This window comes from Sapajus apella, unplaced genomic scaffold (assembly GCF_009761245.1).
Source record: "Sapajus apella isolate SASKATOON/1434 unplaced genomic scaffold, GSC_monkey_1.0 scaffold271, whole genome shotgun sequence".
Classification (NCBI taxonomy): domain Eukaryota; kingdom Metazoa; phylum Chordata; class Mammalia; order Primates; family Cebidae; genus Sapajus; species Sapajus apella.
In genome coordinates this window covers 228700-246478 of record NW_022437211.1, presented here as the reverse complement: position 1 = coordinate 246478, position 17779 = coordinate 228700, and the positions used below count along the sequence as shown (strand labels likewise).

At 42.5% G+C, this 17779-nt stretch overlaps 1 protein-coding gene and 1 pseudogene across 1 annotated transcript in view; one reads left to right on the top strand and one right to left on the bottom strand.

The window, feature by feature from the left end:
- Positions 1-3482: 3482 nt before the first annotated feature.
- LOC116545454 lies at positions 3483-6133 on the bottom strand (annotated as a pseudogene).
- A 4857-nt stretch (positions 6134-10990) lies between these two features.
- LOC116545453 (3 beta-hydroxysteroid dehydrogenase/Delta 5-->4-isomerase type 1-like) overlaps positions 10991-17779 on the top strand; it is a 10577-nt gene continuing 3788 nt past the window's right edge. The window contains exons 1-3 of the mRNA XM_032271995.1: positions 10991-11295; positions 15319-15483; positions 17712-17777. Of these exons, the coding sequence (XP_032127886.1) occupies positions 11151-11295; positions 15319-15483; positions 17712-17777 (376 nt within the window). The 5' untranslated portion in view covers positions 10991-11150. The remainder of the gene's footprint in view (positions 11296-15318; positions 15484-17711; positions 17778-17779) is intronic.

The following is a 17779-nucleotide window of genomic DNA, read 5'->3' as shown; positions in this document are numbered from 1 at the left end:
TTTGATTCTTCTCAGAACAAAAGATCTTAAAAGAGCAGATCAGAAATGGCTGAAATGGCCAGTGGATTATAATTTTTTGCACATCCTATATATCTGTATGAAATAACTGTGGAACTTTGCAGTCTGAACAGAAAAGCTATACCTATAAAATATTTCCCAATGGAAATCATACTCTCTGTCTATTAAACAGTGCAGCACAGGAAAACCAGATGAAAGGGGAAAAATGTGTCTTAGAATACTTGGAATAATAGCAGATATTTTGAAGAATTGTGGTAAAAAAAAAGGGGGCTCAGAAGGCTAAACTAGATGTCATTGTGAATGGGTTGGTAAAAAGAAAAGGGAAATTGACCATGACCCCAGTGTTAGGCCTTAACTTTATATTCAGGTCTCAAATTGGCTGCTGCATTGGTGGGCTGATAATTTGAGGCCAAGAAGGGGTCTTTAATCTGGCAGCTAGGATGGAGCACTTGTGCTGAAAGTTTGGGAACATATTAAGAAAACACATGTCTAGGGGCAACTGTCTGGATGACACAGCAGTCACAGTTGCATTGTGGGACAGGATCCCTAGATGACTATGAGCCTTGAAAATGACCTTCGACATCCTGATTTCTGTGGCAACATGTGACTTGGGAAAAATGGAACTTCATGGTTTAGTCTGTTTGTGCTAGTATCATAAAATATATTAGATCAGATAATTTACAAATAACAGAAAGTTATTTCTCATGTTGCAGAGGCTGGGAAATCCGTAAACAAGGTATCAGTATGTTTCATGTCTAGTGAAAGCCCAGTGTCTCCTTCCAGTTGGCTTCTTTTTGCTGCATCCTTGACAGGAGATGGACACAGTGTTTTCATGAGGCAGAAGAATGGAAGGAGCCACCTACTTCCCTCAGGTTCTTTTATAAAGCCACTAATCCCACTCATGAAGGCCCTGTCTGCATATGTTAATCTCTTTCCAAAGTTCCAAGGTCTAAATACTATTGCATTGGCACTTAAATTTCAACACATGAATTTGGAGGGAACACATTCAGACCTTACAATTTTACAAGCTCAAGAAGAAATATGAGACAAAGGTGATGTTAGTACAGCCTAACTCATGCACTGCTGCAGTGAACTTTGGCCATTATTTTTACTTTGAGTCACAGAGCCAGGGCCAGAGGCAAGAAGGAATGGGGAGGAAAAAAAAAAAGCCTAAAATATTTATTCTCATGCCCTAAGATGTTACAGGATTTTGTGGCCACTGGCTAATGTCTATTCTGTGCAATGAATGCACTGACCTCCAAGAAAAGTAGTAGAAAGAGTGTTTTCAGATAAGAGATTCAGGAACCACCAAAACAAATTAAAATTGGCTCATCCAGTTCTTCCACAATAAATGAGAAAGGAGTTATCTTTTGTTTTGGTCATATTGGATAGTTTCGTTAGATAGATGGAGACTTTCTCAATAAAGTACTAAAGGACTCAACTAATGGCAGATATTTAAGTCTAAGAAATCTCTTACTCTGGGGTCCCCAAGAACACGATCTCAGGCAGTGGGCAGACTCAGAGAGCTGTCCCACCAGCCACGTCTCATAGCATACAACCTAACCTAGCAGTCTTTGCTCTCCTCGGGCCTGTCCTGCAGCCTTCATACCGTTGTCCTCCTTCAGGAATCAACCTCATGAACAGTGGCACTTAGCGCCCTTTCTAGATCTTTACTCTTTGGAAATTCACTTCTAGATCATAGAACTCTTTGTCAGATATCACTTTTCTCAGCCTCCTTCCATTTGTGTTAAGTTCATAACTGCATTCTCATGATTCTCCTCGTATCAGAAAAAGAAAAGAACATCTTAACCAAATTGTTCTTTGTGGTTAAGAATATAAACAAAGCCTTGAAGATAAGACTTGAAATCAGAGAAAACATAAGTAGCATAACGTCCACCCCTCCAAACAGCCAATCACAGTCTTGTAAATCAATGTTATTTCATGCTTTCCTGCTGGCTAGTAATCACGTTGCAAAATTCACCAAGGTTTTTTTGTTTGTTTGTTTTTAAAGGCACTTCAATGCGGGCACAATTGTCTGCCTAAGGACATCTCTTCAACCCTGAAATCACCAGCTGAGGACTTGCGGGAAACATTACAGGTTGGTTTGGGCTAAGAGTGAAACAAATCACGTGAACATATGGTATTAAAACAATGTGATACACAGACAATGACGTTAGCTTACTTTGGAAGAGAATGTAGTAGAAGCTATCTTTGAATACATCTATCTGGTGATAACTTTTCTCCCTGGCATACATGTGTATAATTTTTTAAGTTGTGTCTGGGCTCAGAGGTCTAGATCAAAATTCCAAGGGAAATGATCAAGAATATTATCAAGGTAATACCAAAAGGCTTTTCTCCATTGCTCAGAAATATGAAAAAAGGAATGCTCACAATAAACTGAAGCGGTGCATAGGAAATCTCAGAATAAACCTCTTAACATCTTAAAATGTGTTATGTTTGGAATGCAATCTGATACAGGTATTCACAAGACCCAAACAGACACCTCATCAAAGAAGATATATAAATTACAGGAACGCATATGAAAAGATACTAAACATCATATATCATTAGAGAATGGCAAACTAAAATGAAAATGAGATACCATTGCACACCCATTAGAATGGTGAAAATCTGCAGCACTGATAACACCAAATGCTAGCCAGAATGTGGAGCATCAACAGTGCTCATCTGTTGCTTGAAATGCAAAATGGTACAGATGCTTTGTAAGGCAATTTGGTAGTTTTTTATAAAACTAAACATATTCTTTTTTTTTTTTTTGAGACGGAGTTTCGCTCTTGTTACCCAGGCTGGAGTGCAATGGCGCGATCTAGGCTCACCGCAACCTCTGCCTCCTGGGTTCAGGCAATTCTCCTGCCTCAGCCTCCTGAGTAGCTGGGATTACAGGCACGTGCCACCATGCCCAGCTAATTTTTGTATTTTTAGTAGAGACGGGGTTTCACCATGTTGACGAGGATGGTCTCGATCTCTTGAGCTCGTGATCCACCTGCCTCGGCCTCCCAAAGTGCTGGGATTACAGGCGTGAGCCACCGCGCCCGGCCCAAAACTAAACATATTCTTATGGTATGATCCACCAACCATGCTCCACCACATTTACATAAATAAATGGGAAACTTACATCCACACAAATACCTACTTTTAAGTTTGATCTTTATTGCAGTTTTATTCATGATTATCGAAACTTGGAAGCAGCCAAATTGTCCTTCAGTAGGTGAATGGATAAATAAACTATGGTACATCCAGACAATGGTATTTTATTAAGTCCAAAAAAAAAGAGCTATCAAGCCACAAATAACATGGAGGAAACTTAAATGTATATTACTAAATACAAGAAGCCAATATCAATAGGCTTCATGAAGTGTGATTCCAAATATATGACATTCTGGAAAAGGCAAAACCTTGGAGACAATAAAGAGATCAATGGTTGTCAGGGTCTGGGTGCACAGAGGATTTTTAGGGCAGATACTAAAATGGTGGTGACCTGTCATTGTACATTTGTCAAAACTCAAAGAATGTGCAAGACCAAGAGTAAAATTTAAACTTTGAGTGATAAAGATGTGTCAATGCAAGTCAATTCATTGTAGCAAATGTACCATTCTAGTGCAGGGTGTTGATTGTGGGGAAGCTGTGTATGTGTGGGGTGGGAGTATATGAGAACTCTCTGCACTCTCCCTCAATTTTGTTGTGAAGCTAAAACTATTACAGAAAATGTAGTCCATTTTAAAACTTAAATGAGATAATATATGTAAAGCACCTGATGCACAGTAAAGGGCTCAATTAATATATTAGAGCTCATATATAGAGCTTTCTATGTGCAAGGAGATGTCTCATATGACCTTTTGGTCTGATCTCAACTGATTATTCTTTAAAATAAATTTCTGGAGTAGACTTGCTGGGTCAAATGTATGAAAGCTTAAGATATTTTGCCAGATGCTCACTAGACATTTGTGTCAGTTTACACTTCCACAAAAAACATGCTTGTCTCCCTACATCTTCACCAACACTTAGTAACTTCAGTGTTCTAATATTTACTAAACTACTTGTGGCCTTCAAACTGGGTTCAATGAGGGCTAATGTTCTTTATAATGCAAAATAAATCCCCAAGGGAAGAAGGCAGCTTGCTGGAAATATGATGTCTACCTTTCTCCCCGCCGTAAACACTGGAGTTTCAAGAGCTCTTGGATTGGCATAAAGTTCCATTTTCATCCGAAGACTCCACTGGAGAAAGATCTACTTTCAACCTCACTTACAGAGTTGTTGGAAGATTCAGCTCTTCCAAGTTTATTGGACTGAGAGCCTCTGTTCCTCCTTGATTGTTGGCTGCTCTCAGTCCCTTGCAATATTGTCCTCTCCAGCATGGCAGCTTGTTCCATCAAAACCAATGAAAAAGAGGAAAGCAAGATGAAAGTCACAATCCTTACTATCCTAATCATAGAAGTGCCATTCCATCATTTTAATTATATTATGATGGTTAAAAGCAAGTTACTAGGTTCAACCCACACACAAGGGTACAAATACCAGGAGGCAGAGATCGTTGGAGTCACCTTAGAGGCTGGCTACCATACCAGTACTATCAGCCTCTGGAACTCTTGGTTGAATGGGTTCTATGTGACCTCCCCTCCAAGATAATTGGCAGACAAATTAATAAGTAGGAGATGGAAAGAGATTTTCCCAAAGCCTCTCTTTTTCTCTCAAACTGTCACTGGGGCTGATGGTCCAGGGGTCTCATTCCTTGAAGGCTATATGGGCATTGAGGTCCACCAGCCTATTGCTGTAGTCAAATTCATTGTCATGTTAGGAAATGAGCTTGACAAGGTGGTCACCGAGGGCGATGCCAGTCCCAGCATCAAAGGTGGAAAGGTGCATAATGCTGTTCAAGTCAGAGGAGACAACCTGGTGCTCAGTGTAGCCCAGGATGCCCTTGAGGGGGCCTGCCAATGCTGCTTCACCACCTTCTTGATGTCATCATATTTGGCCGGTATTTCTCGATGGCAGGTCAGATCCACGACCAACACATTGGTGATGTGGACATGGAAGGCCACGCCATTGAGCTTTCTGTTCAGCTTAGGGATGACCTTGTCCTCAGACTAGGCAGTGCCAACAGATGCAGGGATGATGTTCTGGAGAGCCCCATGTTCATTATGCCAGTTTCCTGAAGGAGCCATCCACAGTTCTCTGTGTGGCAGTGATGAAATGAACTATGGTCATGCGTCCTTCCATGACACCAAAGTTGTCATGGATGCCCTTGGCCAGCAGTTAGTGGTACAGGTGGCATCGCTGATGATCTTGAGGCTGTTGTCATGCTTCTCATGGTGCACACCCATCACAAAAATGGGTGTGTCAGTAGAGGGTGCAGGGATGATGGCCCTTGGGGCTCCCTGCTGAAAGTGAGCCCCAGCGTTCTCCGTGGTGGTGAAGACACCAGTGGACTCTGCGATGTACTCAGTGCCAGAATTATCATATTTAATTTTGGTGAGATTTGGCTCCTGAAAGATGGTGATGGAATTTCCATTGATGACAAGCTTTTTGTTCTCCATGACACGCCTTGACATGGAATCTGCCATGATTCAAATCATACTGAAACATGTAGGCCATGTAGTTGAGGTCAGTGAAGGGGTCATTGATGGTGACAATATCCAACTTACAGGAGTTCAAAGCAGGCTTTGTAACCAGGAGTGCAAATATGGCCAAATCCATTGATTCCAGGCTTCACCTTCACCATGGTGTCTCAGGCATATGGCTGGTGCTGCATAAGAAGATGCGGCTGACTGTCAATGGGAGAAGCAGAAAGCTACAGCATATTACTTAAACCATAATTATCATACCTAGAAATTCTTTGTGAACTCTGATGCCAGTAGGTGGTGACTCAGGTGGGCATCACTTACATGGCATGCTGGCATTCCCTAAGCCTGTGGATGATTCAGTTGTCTCAGTATCACTTATTTAAAAGACTACACTTTTTCCTCATTGAATTTACTTTTGTTAAAATCAATTGGCCATATGATTTTGACCATTAACTGACACATATGCAAGAATTCTCTCAAAAAAGGTTATAGGCCTAAATTTAAGGGTTAACTATACACTTCTTCGACAAAAATGTAAATTAATATGTTCATGACCTTGAATTAAGAAGAAAACCAAAAAACAAACTTTTTCTGCTAAACAATACAAGTTAAAAAATGAGACATGATCAAAACTAAAAATGTTTGCACTTTAAAAGACGTCAATAAGCAAATGAAAAGATAAGCCACAGAATGAGAAAAAATATCAAATTATATATTTGATAAAGGACTTGTATGCAGAATACAAAATGAAATTACAACTAAAGAACACTGGGATAAATGACCCAATTTTAAAATCGGCAAAATATTTGAATAGTCAATTCACCAAAAAGGTATAGGAATTGCCAATAAAGCACATGAAAAGATGGTCAGCATCATCAGTCGGCAGGGAAATTCAAATCAAACTATAATGTGACATCCCTTCTTACCCACTAGACTGCTATAAGAACAAAGAAGGACAATAGCAATTGAAGGAAGCGGAAAAACAATGATGTGAAAAATTGAACTCATGCATTGCTGATGGGACATGAACTCATGCTCACACTGCCGATGGGACATGCACTCATACTCACGCATTGCTCATGGGACGTGTACTCATACTCACGCATTGCCGATGGGACGTGCACTCATACTCACTCATTACTGGTGGGACGTGCACTCATACTCATGCATTGCTGGTGGGACGTGCACTCATACTAATGCATTGCTGGTGGGACGTGCACTCATACTCACGCATTGCTCGTGGGACGTGCACTCATAAGCATTGCTGATGGGGCGTTGAACTCATACTCACGCATTGCTGGTGGGACGTGCACTCATACTCACCCATTGCTGATGGGGCGTTGAACTCATACTCACGCATTGCTGGTGGGACGTGCACTCATACTAATGCATTGCTGATGGGGCGTTGAACTCATAGTCACGCATTGCTGGTGGGACGTGCACTCATACTCACGCATTGCTGATGGGGCGTTGAACTCATACGCATTGCTGGTGGGATGTGCACTCATGCATTACTGATGGGACGTGCACTCATACTCATGCATTACTGATGGGACGTGAACTCATACTCATGCATTGCTGGTGGGACGTGCACTCATACTCATGCATTACTGATGGGAAGTGCACTCATACTCATGCGTTACTGATGGGACATGCAGCCACATTGGAAAACAGATTGGTAGCTTCTTAAAACGTTGAAGATACATTTACCATATGGCCTAGCATGACCACTCCTAGCTATCTACCTTAAAGAAATAAAAACCTATGTCCTCACAACACAAGACTGTGAATATTCAAAGCAGCTTTATCCATAACAGTCCATAAAGTGGAAACACATCAAATATCTATCAACTGATGAATGAATAAACAAACGGGAGCCAACCCTCACAATTTAATAGGGTTTGGCATCTAAAAGGAATAAAATATTGATACGTTCTGCTACATTGATGAACCACAAAAGTACATTAAACTGGCTGGGTGTGGTGGCTCATGCCTGTAATCCGAGCACTTTGGGAGGCTGAGGTGGGTAGGTCACTTGAGGTTAGGAGTTTGAGACCAGCCTGGGCAACATGGTGAAATCCCGCCTCTACTAAAAATACAAAAATTACCTGGGTGTGGTGCAGGCACCTATAGTCCCAGCTACTCTGGAGGCTGAGGCAGGAGAATCATTTGAACCCTGGAGGTGGAGGCTGAAGTAAGCCAACATTGTGCCACTGCACTCCAGCCTGGATGACAGAGCAAGACTCTGTCTCAAGAAGAAAAAAAAAAAAAAAAGGTATATTAAGCTAAGTGGAAGAATAGAAATACAAAGACCACATATTCTATGATTCCATTTATACGGCATCCAGAAAAGGCAAAGTTGTAAAGCCAGTGAGTCAATTAAAGGTTGCCTTGAGCTGGGAGTAAGAATAAGGGGTGGTGACTGGTGAGCATGAGGGATTTTTTAGGAATGACAGAAATGTTGCAAAACTGGATCGTGGTGATGGTCACACAAGTCTAAAATTTTACTAAAAATAATTGAACTGCGTACTTAAAACAAGCAAATGTTATGTCAATTATACCTCAGTAAACTTGTTTAAAATAAAAGAAAGTTGGTAGTGTGGTTCCCAATCACTCTTGCCCTTTGTTTTATTTCTCTTTTTCAGGGCTTATACTTATTGCTTCCACTCAGACAATCCAAGAGACATGAGCTGAAATCTACCAGCCTCCAGAACTCACAACAGCTGAGGGAATGTCTGGCCCCACCCTGAAGGCGATGGGGGCTCTGTAAGGTGCACTCCAGTATCTGATACACATGTCTCAGCAAGACCCAGAGCCTGTGGCTTCAGAGAACAAGCTGCTACATCTTGCAGCACAGGGCCAACCTTTCCTAGCCAAGTGGGCTTGAAGTATTGGTAGTGAGGTCCAAAGTAGAAGATGAATGTCTACAACATGGGAGGAGGGCAAGACACAGAGCATTACTTCCGGCAACTGCAGAAAGCGTTCTTTCCAAGTGCTTATGGCATTTTCACCAACATTCACCATATGCTGGACCATAAAACAAGTCTCAATAAACATCCAAGAATCAAAATCATACAGAGTACTTGTTCTGGCCACAGTAGTATATAATTAGAAATCCATAACAATAAGATCGCTAGAAAATCCCCAATTTTAGAAAACAAGCAACACACTTCTGAATAACACTTGGGTCAGAAAAGAAATCACAAGAAAACAATTTTAAATATCATTAACTGAATGATGATATTCCAATACGTGAAAATGTTGGATACAGCTAACATAGTGCTTAAAGAGAAATTTACAACTTTATTTATTTTAATATATATATTTTATTTTAGAGATGAGGTCTGGCTGTGTTGCACAGGCTGTAGTGCAGTGGCTATTCACAGGCGCGATCCCACTACTGATCAACACGGGATTTTTGACCTGCTCCATTTCTGACTTGGGCCGGGTCATCCCTCTTTAGGCAACCTGGTGGTCCCCCACTCCCAGGAGGACACCATATTGATGCCAAACTTAGTGTGGACACCCGATCGGCCCAGCGCACGACAGCCCAGAATTTCTGGACTCAAGCGATCCTCCAGCCTCAGCCTCCCGAGTAGCTGGGACTACAGGCACGCACCACGCCTGGCAAATTTACAACTTTAAATGCCTATAGTGGAAATAGGAAAAGAGTAAAGAAAAACAATTTTCGATGCTTTTATTATTAGAATCCTGAAGAATGGGGCTGCGCCCGGTGGCCCATGCCTGTAATCCCAGCACTTTGGGAGGCTGAAGTGGGCAGATCAAGACCATCCTGGCCAATATAGTGAAACCCCTTCTCTACTAAAAATACAAAAGTTAGCCAGTGGTACATGCCTGTAATCCCAGCTATTTGGGAGGCTGAGAGAGGAGAATTGCTTGAACCTGGGAGGCAGAAGTTGCAGTGAGCCAAGGTGGTTCCACTGCATTCCAGCCTGGATGAGAGAGCAAGACTCCATCTTGGAAAAACAAAACAAAACAAAACAAAACAAAACAAAAAACAGGAATATAATCCTGAAAAACTAGGTTAAAAAAAAAAAAACAAATAAAATTAATAAATGTATACCAATAATAAAAATAATGAAAATCTTGAAATAGAAAATAAATAATAGAGACAATCAATGGTCAATTCTTCTGTACTCCCTACACAAAACTTCTTTTCAAAATAATTTTATATTTAAACATATATTCATAACCACAGAGATCTTAGAAGAAAAAATTAGGGAAATATAGAAATAGAATGAGGATTCTATGGGAATGAAAATCAGAAAGTAGTTGCCTATGAGGTAGATTGGCGGAAGAACAGGGAATTAACAGGGAACAGGCAGAAAATAACTTTCTGGAGTGAAGGGAATGGTCTAGATCTTTTTTCAGGTGGTACTTACATAGGCGTATATAACTGTCAAGGTTCATTGACCTGAACACTTAAGTCCTAGGCTTTTTAATGCATGTACATTTTATTTCAATTTTTTCCAAGTAGAGAAAAGTGTCTTGGGGAGCTTATGGTGGAGATATTTGGGCAGTTTTGAGGCATAGGTTTCAGAAGCATTCACAGCATCTCCGGTTCAGGAATTTGCTGAGAATGGTTTTGCAGCCAAAAATATGGGATAAGTTCAAACACCTATGAGAAGAGTCACTGGGGCATACAATCACAAATCCCCACTCTTGTAATACAGGCCATATAATTAAGTGCTTATCACCAGAAAGCTTTCCTTCAATGATGGTCTTCATCCAGGGACCCACAGCTCTCCAGGGGAAAATGGCAATTGAGGTTTTGGATACATCGGGTAGGAAAGAAAGTCCCCTCACATAAAACTAAGTAACTGGAGATATCACCATTACAAATTTCTAAGCTTTGCAAGACAGCAGCAGCATTTCAAATGATAGTCTCAGGGAGGCGATAAGGGGCTAACGTGGATTTCCCTCCTGATGGATTTACTGAACAAGGACACAATTCACATTGCACTTGTGAGATTTCTTCTCTAGTTTAAGTTCACAGATTGTGGATTCCAGACAGCTGGTATCAACTGACCAGTATCCGGTTAAGGCCAAACCTAAGACTCTTTGCCACACTGCAGGGTTAGGATGGGATTTCTCTTCCAGTTCCCGGGAAGAACGAGAGATTTAACCTAAAGGTCACTATTCTTCTGAGAAAAGGGATCCTGCAGGAGGAGAGAGCAATGAGTACGTGGCCAGAGATGAAAGTGATAAGAGCTGGGCGGGAAGCCACAGTGCATAAAGCTTCAGACCTGCCACAGGGGATGCGGTGACTAGTACTTCCACCCTTCTGTCCAGCTGTCAACAATCTAACAAAAGGTTAGAGTTTTTTCACTTTCTTTCAGCTACTCTTGGCTGTGGTGGCGCCACAGAATGTTCACAAAAAAAATGGGGTGGAGGAAAATAAGGCATCTGTGTGAGTTTATAACCATTTGACATGTCTTTTTAGCCCTCTCCTGGGTCACCCTAGAATCAGATCTGCTTCCTGGCATCTTCTGTTTCCTGGTGACTATTTCCTGCTACTTTGGATTGGCCATGACGGGCTGGAGCTGCCTTGTGACAGGAGCAGGAGGGTTTCTGGGTCAGAGGATCATCCGCCTGTTGGTGGAGGAGAAGGAGCTGAAGGAGATCAGGGCCTTGGACAAGGCCTTCAGACCAGAACTCAGGGAGGAATTTTCTAGTAAGTAAACTTGGGTCATGGGTGTGTGGTTCCATCTTAAACCATGAATGCATGTCGGGGTAGGTGAACCTTGTCTATCAAGTTATTGAAATCTGTAGCCAAATCTAAGCCAATTCCACATCCAAAGTCATCAAAAAATAAATATTAAATGATATAAAATGGCATAGTATGAAAGATACCAGATGGGATGTCCAGAGACTGGATTCTGGAACTGACCCAGCACTTGAGAGGCAGCCACCTCCGCTTCCACAACTCTTCTCATCTAGAAAATCCCATGTCAGTTTTTTTTCTTGTCTGCAACTCTTTTATGTTCTGAAGCTTTTGTGTTCTGAAGGCAATTGCTGTGTAACATTCACAAAAGACACCATTACCCTGGAGGCCTCCCCAATGGGCCCCTGCCTCTCTAGGCTGCCCCAGGCTTTGTTTTGTTTTGTAGCTTCCTTAGCATATTTAGTGAGAACAAAATAAAAGGAAGTAAAGGTAAAGATGAGAAGATGAGTGTATGAGAGAGAGTATGTGTGGGGGGGGGCACAGATAAATGGTAAAATAAATAAATAAATAATAATAATTAATAAAATTGATTATAAAATCAATTAATAAAATTATTAAAAATTAATAAATTAATAAAATTAACTTGTCCAAATTCCCACAGTCAGATTAAGGCAAAGCTGGGTTTGAGCCCTGACAGTCTAGTGCAGCATCTGTGTGTGTGGTGTGGGTGTCAGAGAGAGAGGGAAAAAATAAGGGGAAGAGTCAGAGAGAGACAATGAGAAAGACAGAGAAATATATAGTGAGAGAGAGAGAATGGGTAAGAAAAAGATAGAGTGTGCACAGTGCACAGACCAGAGACAGAGTAAGAGGCACTAGAAGGCCAGACATGCCTCATTTAGATTTTGCATATAATGGCTTTTTAAATTTTTATTTATTTATTTTTATTTTTACCATTTATCTGTGTTGCTCATCATCAAAAAGAACTTGACTGCAGAATTTGCTATGGCAACTCCTTGTACAAATGACCCCAGGAGGCAGGGAGAAAAGGGGTCACATCCAATTGGTCAATGAACCCACCAAGGTCCAGAAACATAAAGTGACTTGCCCAGGCCATCTGATGAATATGCAGCAGAGCTCAGACCAGGGCTTCATCCAGAGGCTTCATCGCTTGGCCCCACAGCTGATGCTTGGCAAAGTGGATCTTCAGTCTTTCCCTTTGCCCCCCTGGGAAAGGGAAACAATTCCCTGGCCTCTTCCCCAACCCAGGGCACTGGGGGGACTGTGTGTCTACATGTGGGCTCTGGCTGCCCAGAGGGTCCTGCCCGGCCCGCAGAGATGCTCCTCATCGACAGCACTCAGGGACCACACCCAACACTCTACTTTTCTCCTGCTCCTCTCTGACCTCTTGAAATGTCCGATTTCCTCCACCCTCTGTTTTAGTTGTGTCTTTGATAAACAAATATTATCATATTACCAATATTAAATGCTTGTAATCCCTGTGTCTCAGCAATATTTGCAGTCTAACATCTGAAATTAGGAAAAAGCAATACTCAGCCTAGAGGTATTGTTCTCCCATCGTGAAAATGCAGGGCATGTAACAGATGGGCAGGAGTCTGTATGAAGATAAAAACAGAGATCCTTTCAGTGTTCTTTTGTGCCAGACACTTGGCCAAAGGTTTTGCATGTACCAACTCATTTGCTCCTCATAACAATCCTGTGAGATTGGTAATATTATTCTCCTTTTTTGCAGATGAGGAGAAAGAGACAGAGAAATTGATTAACTTGTCCAAGTTCCTACAGTTAGATTAAGGCAAAGCTGGATTTGAACCCAGACAATCTAGTGCAGCATCTGTGCTCTTAAGCAGTAGTTTGTCTAGCAGCTTCTCTAGGCCTTCCTCTTGCCTAACTCACACCATCAAAGCAACTCTATTTAGTCTGTAAAAAACACTTGCCAAGTCCACAGCGCCTTGGAGAAGGGAGCTATGGCTTCGTCAACAAAGTTCCCTTTCTTAGTCCTTCTAGATCCCTGTGAACTTATCGGGGAAGAGTCCTTTTCTCTCAGCTTTGGACTTCTTCCACTTTGACACACCTTTGAGCCAGTCTGTCTGAAGTAGCAGCACAGAAGAAGCAGAAGAAGGGCAGAGGTGGAAATACAACCAGAGAAAATTCCACTCTCAGGCTGTCACCCACATCGCGGCCAGCAGGCTCTTCCCTGCGTCCCCCACTGCAGGGCCTTCCTGGAGTTGCCTGACTATGGGAGGGGCTGGAATTAGAAAAAACATGGCAGAGGCATCGGGAGAGCCAATGGTCCCGCCTGTACCCCAGGAAGGAATTTCTCCAGCCTTGAATTTTTCACTCTGAATTTTGCCCTCACTGGTCTTCGGTCTTTGTTGCCAGTTTCAATTAAACTGGCTTATTCTTTGGAAAAGAATAATATTAAACAACAGAAAAGTTATTATTAAACAGCCAGTCCTGCACCTGGTGTTTGTCTTATAGCTTCAGGGTGCAAAGCTTGGAGGCAGGGTGGTCATGTTTAAGCCTTCACTAGAAACATGACCTTAGATCTGTCCCTTAACCTCTCTGAGCCTCAGTTTCCTACTGAAAAAGTGGGACTCCGAATACCTACCTCATGAGATAACTTTAAAAAGCAATGAGGATACTGTAAGTTGTATACAAATTATAAAGCACAAACAAGTGTAGAGTGTTTATCTGGGCTCATGTCCCACAGTGTTCATTTTGTGGGCTAATTCTAAGTGACAACTTTACTGGAGGCATCACTTACTGGGTATTTCAGAGGAGCCTGAAGACATTGATCTTGTAACCATTGCCCCTGGCTGGACAGCTGGGATGTTAGTTCGTTGGTGGTTAATTCATCGCTACCTGCTTTTGATAATATGTGATAAGAACTTTTCAAGGAAATTCATCATTGAAGCCCATCTGCGATTCCTGAGTAATGGCTCCATCCTCTTTCCAGTTGCCCAACAAGGAAACCATAGGGGTGATTTTGTCTCCTTTTCCTCTCAATCCAGATCCAACAGATATCAGGACTTTCAAGATAAGGTCTGAAATTCAAACCTGGTGTATCCCTCCCCCCTCCTGCTTCCACTGTTGGATACTGGTTTCAGTCCTCATCTAAACTTTGGCACAGACATGCCGATTAATCTCTTGATCACCTTGCTTTCTCATATCCTCTATACCAGTCCATTTTATATCCTCAAGACAAGGTTAACTTCCTACACCACACTCTGCCTTTGTTTCTTTTTTCTTTTTTTGTTTGTGGTTTTTTTGAGACAGGGTCTTGCTCTGCCATCTAGGCTGGAGTGAGGAGGTGTAATCTCAGCTCACTGCTGAAAGCCAGAGACCCCAGCCTCCATTCATCCTCCCACATCAGCGTGAGGAGTATCTGGAACTGTAGGCACATGCCACCATGCCCAGCTATTTCATGTATTTTTAATAGAGATGGGATTTCGCCGTGTTGTCCAGGCTGGTCTCAACCTCCTGCACTGCGGTGATCCAACCATCTCTGCTTCCCAAAGTGCTCGAGTAACAGGCATAGCCACGGTGGCTGGCCTTTTTGTCATCTTATCCCAAATATAACTATGGGGTTTTCTTTAACATGATGCTGCAGACCAAAAATGATGATTTCATACATGGTTTCTCAATACCTACAGAATTAACTTCAAATTTTTCCCCCTTATACCCTGCACAATCACTCTACTCTCCTTAAGAAATTTGATGAGCTTCCCATGACTCTATCAATGCATATGTTCCAGGCACACTTGACACCTCACTGCTCGGATTACTTTTCTGAAATGAGATGGGATAAAAACAGATGTCTGCTCTTTCCCAATAAATTGCTACACACTATGATTTCTGAGCCATCGTTTACTGGTTTCTTCCATAGAACGTATACCCTCTACTGTAATGTCTCACTCTAACCATCCTTGAACAGCTATGTAACATCACCTTTGTCAGAAAACTTTCCAGCCAGATACAGAAATCCTTCCAATGATCTGACCTGTGTTCACACAGAGCTCCAGAGCAAGATCAAGCTGACGATGCTGGAAGGAGACATTCTGGACAAGTCATGCCTGAAGAGAGCCTGCCAGGACATCACGGTCGTCATCCACACGGCCTCCATCATTGATGTCTTGGGTGCTATTCACAGAGAGTCTATCATGAATGTCAACGTGAAAGGTACCGTAGCCTGGGGAGGAGATAAAGCAAGGTAGAGAATTAAGGATCAGAAAGGACAGGAAAGAAAGAGAATTCCCTCCACTGAACACCTGCTGTGCTCTGGGCCAAGTGCCTTTGCTGATCACTACTAATTGGAATAGTTCAAGGCTGTTATCCTCATTTTTGTAATGAGGAAACTAGGGTTGAAAGATGGCAAGTAACTTGTCCAAGGTCCCCCAGGTAAGTAAGTAGAAGAGTTAGACTTTAAACTCACCCCTGTGTGATTCCAAAGGCGGTGGAAGCTCTACTGCGGCTCCAATCAAAAGTCAGCTAATATCTGACTTCAGACACTTGATATCCAGCCACCCCTTGGTTTCCTGGGCCAGAATCAGACCTTCCAGGTGCCACCACAATCATAATTTTGAACCTTGTGTGCAGGCTGATGAGAATGTTCAGAGCCCTCCTGCCCATCTGAAAGATGAAGTCCTCTCGGGAGAACTGGCACAGCTGGTTCACAGAGGTCTGTCAGGACAGAGTCACCCAGCACACGCCTTACCACAGTATTTTCTGAACAATAAGAGTTTCCCAGGTTACAGAATACGATCTCTCCAGCTCACCACAGGGCCTGTGATTACAGAGCGGTTTCCAGCTAGGTGCCCAAAGTGCCACCTCACTCCACCCTCATCCCTTAAATGTTTGGGAGTTCCTCCAAATTATGGCTTTCCAACTACCTTAAATTCATACACATTTCATTAAGGAATCTTGCCATGCAGTCTCACCTCTGATTCCCAGAGCCCAGTCTCTTCAGCACCACAGCACCACACCGCTGGCTGGCTCTCCACATTCAGTCTACTCAAACTCCTTTCTAAAAGCAACTAATTGCTTTTGAGTTTCCAGCACCATTAAAAACAAAACAACAATAACAAGAAAACCCTTTCCAGTTTCTACTTCCCCATACCCCTATGTACCCCTCCAGTGCAAGGAGGTTGCTAAGAGTAACCCGTTTTTCATCTTAATTCTTACTCTCCACAGCTCCCAAAACAGGGGATATGAAATGACAGGGAAGTGTCAGAGGCATCTGTTTCCTAAAACCATTATCACTCCCAGGCTTAGAAAATACTTCACAATCTTGGTCAATTCCCCCTTGAAGGTAAACTAACTCCAAATTTTCTCTGCCATCAGATTAATTTTTGAAAACATGAGGCTGTCTCTCCAGAAACTCGAATTGCACAGAGACATTAAAAGGGGCTAAGAATACAAAAAATTGTAAATAAAAATGATCCTTTGTCTAGGAAATCCCTTCCTTTTTCAAGGGAAGGCACTCTGGATACCTCCATGAGCTTTGCTTCCACACAGCTCAGGGGAGGCTGGAAGGTCCTCCCAGTGCAGGTGTCAGCAGCAGAGGGCGCACTCCCTCCCCAGTCCTCCACCAGGCTCCACAGGAAATGCCAGGGCAGTGTTTAAAGGAAGGTTTATCACCCCCACTTTACAGAAGTGGGTAAACAGAGTCAACCAGAATTGGAAGCAACTTTCCCAGGGAACACACAGTCAGGAAAAGAGTGTGGATCTCCAGCATTTCCCCACAACTCACTGTTTGCTCAAAGACTCCAGGGAGGACACTTGTGACAAAGTTTTATTAGTCCCCAACAGAATGAGAAAACATACCAGCAATTTCATGTGTATTGAAGGGTGTCTATTGCCTATATACAACCGTGCGTGTGTGTGTGTGTGTGTGTGTGTGTGTGTGTGTGTGTGTGTGAGAGAGAGAGAGAGAGAGAGAGAGATGTGAATTCTTCTACTGCCCATTTTTGCCTGAGGACTGTCTATATTCTCAGAGTTTAGCCTCCTGATTTTATAGATTTTAAATGATCTGCCTTTAATGGTATTGATGACAAATCATAATTTTTCAATACTCTTACTTGATAAACCTAAGTCCTTTTCCAAAATTAAGGCACAGACATACACACACACACACACACACACACACACACACACACACACACACGTCCATGAAACGCAAAAGTCTGAAAATCCTTGCTCTCCAGAACCCACATGTCAGTTTCTTTTCATTTTTATGCTTTTCCTATGGTTGTAGAATGATCCAATCTCAGAGCCGCAGAACACCATACCTTGACTCTGTTATAACCGCTGTACTCAGGAGTGGGGAATGGGGCACATGGGTCTGTGCATGAAGTTGGCCCCCCGTTAGGGGTACTTCCTGACACTGACAGCTTGCTCTTCGTGGGCAGGTACCCAGCTCCTGTTGGAGACCTGTGTCCACGCTAGTGTGCCAGTCTTCATCTACACCAGCACCCTA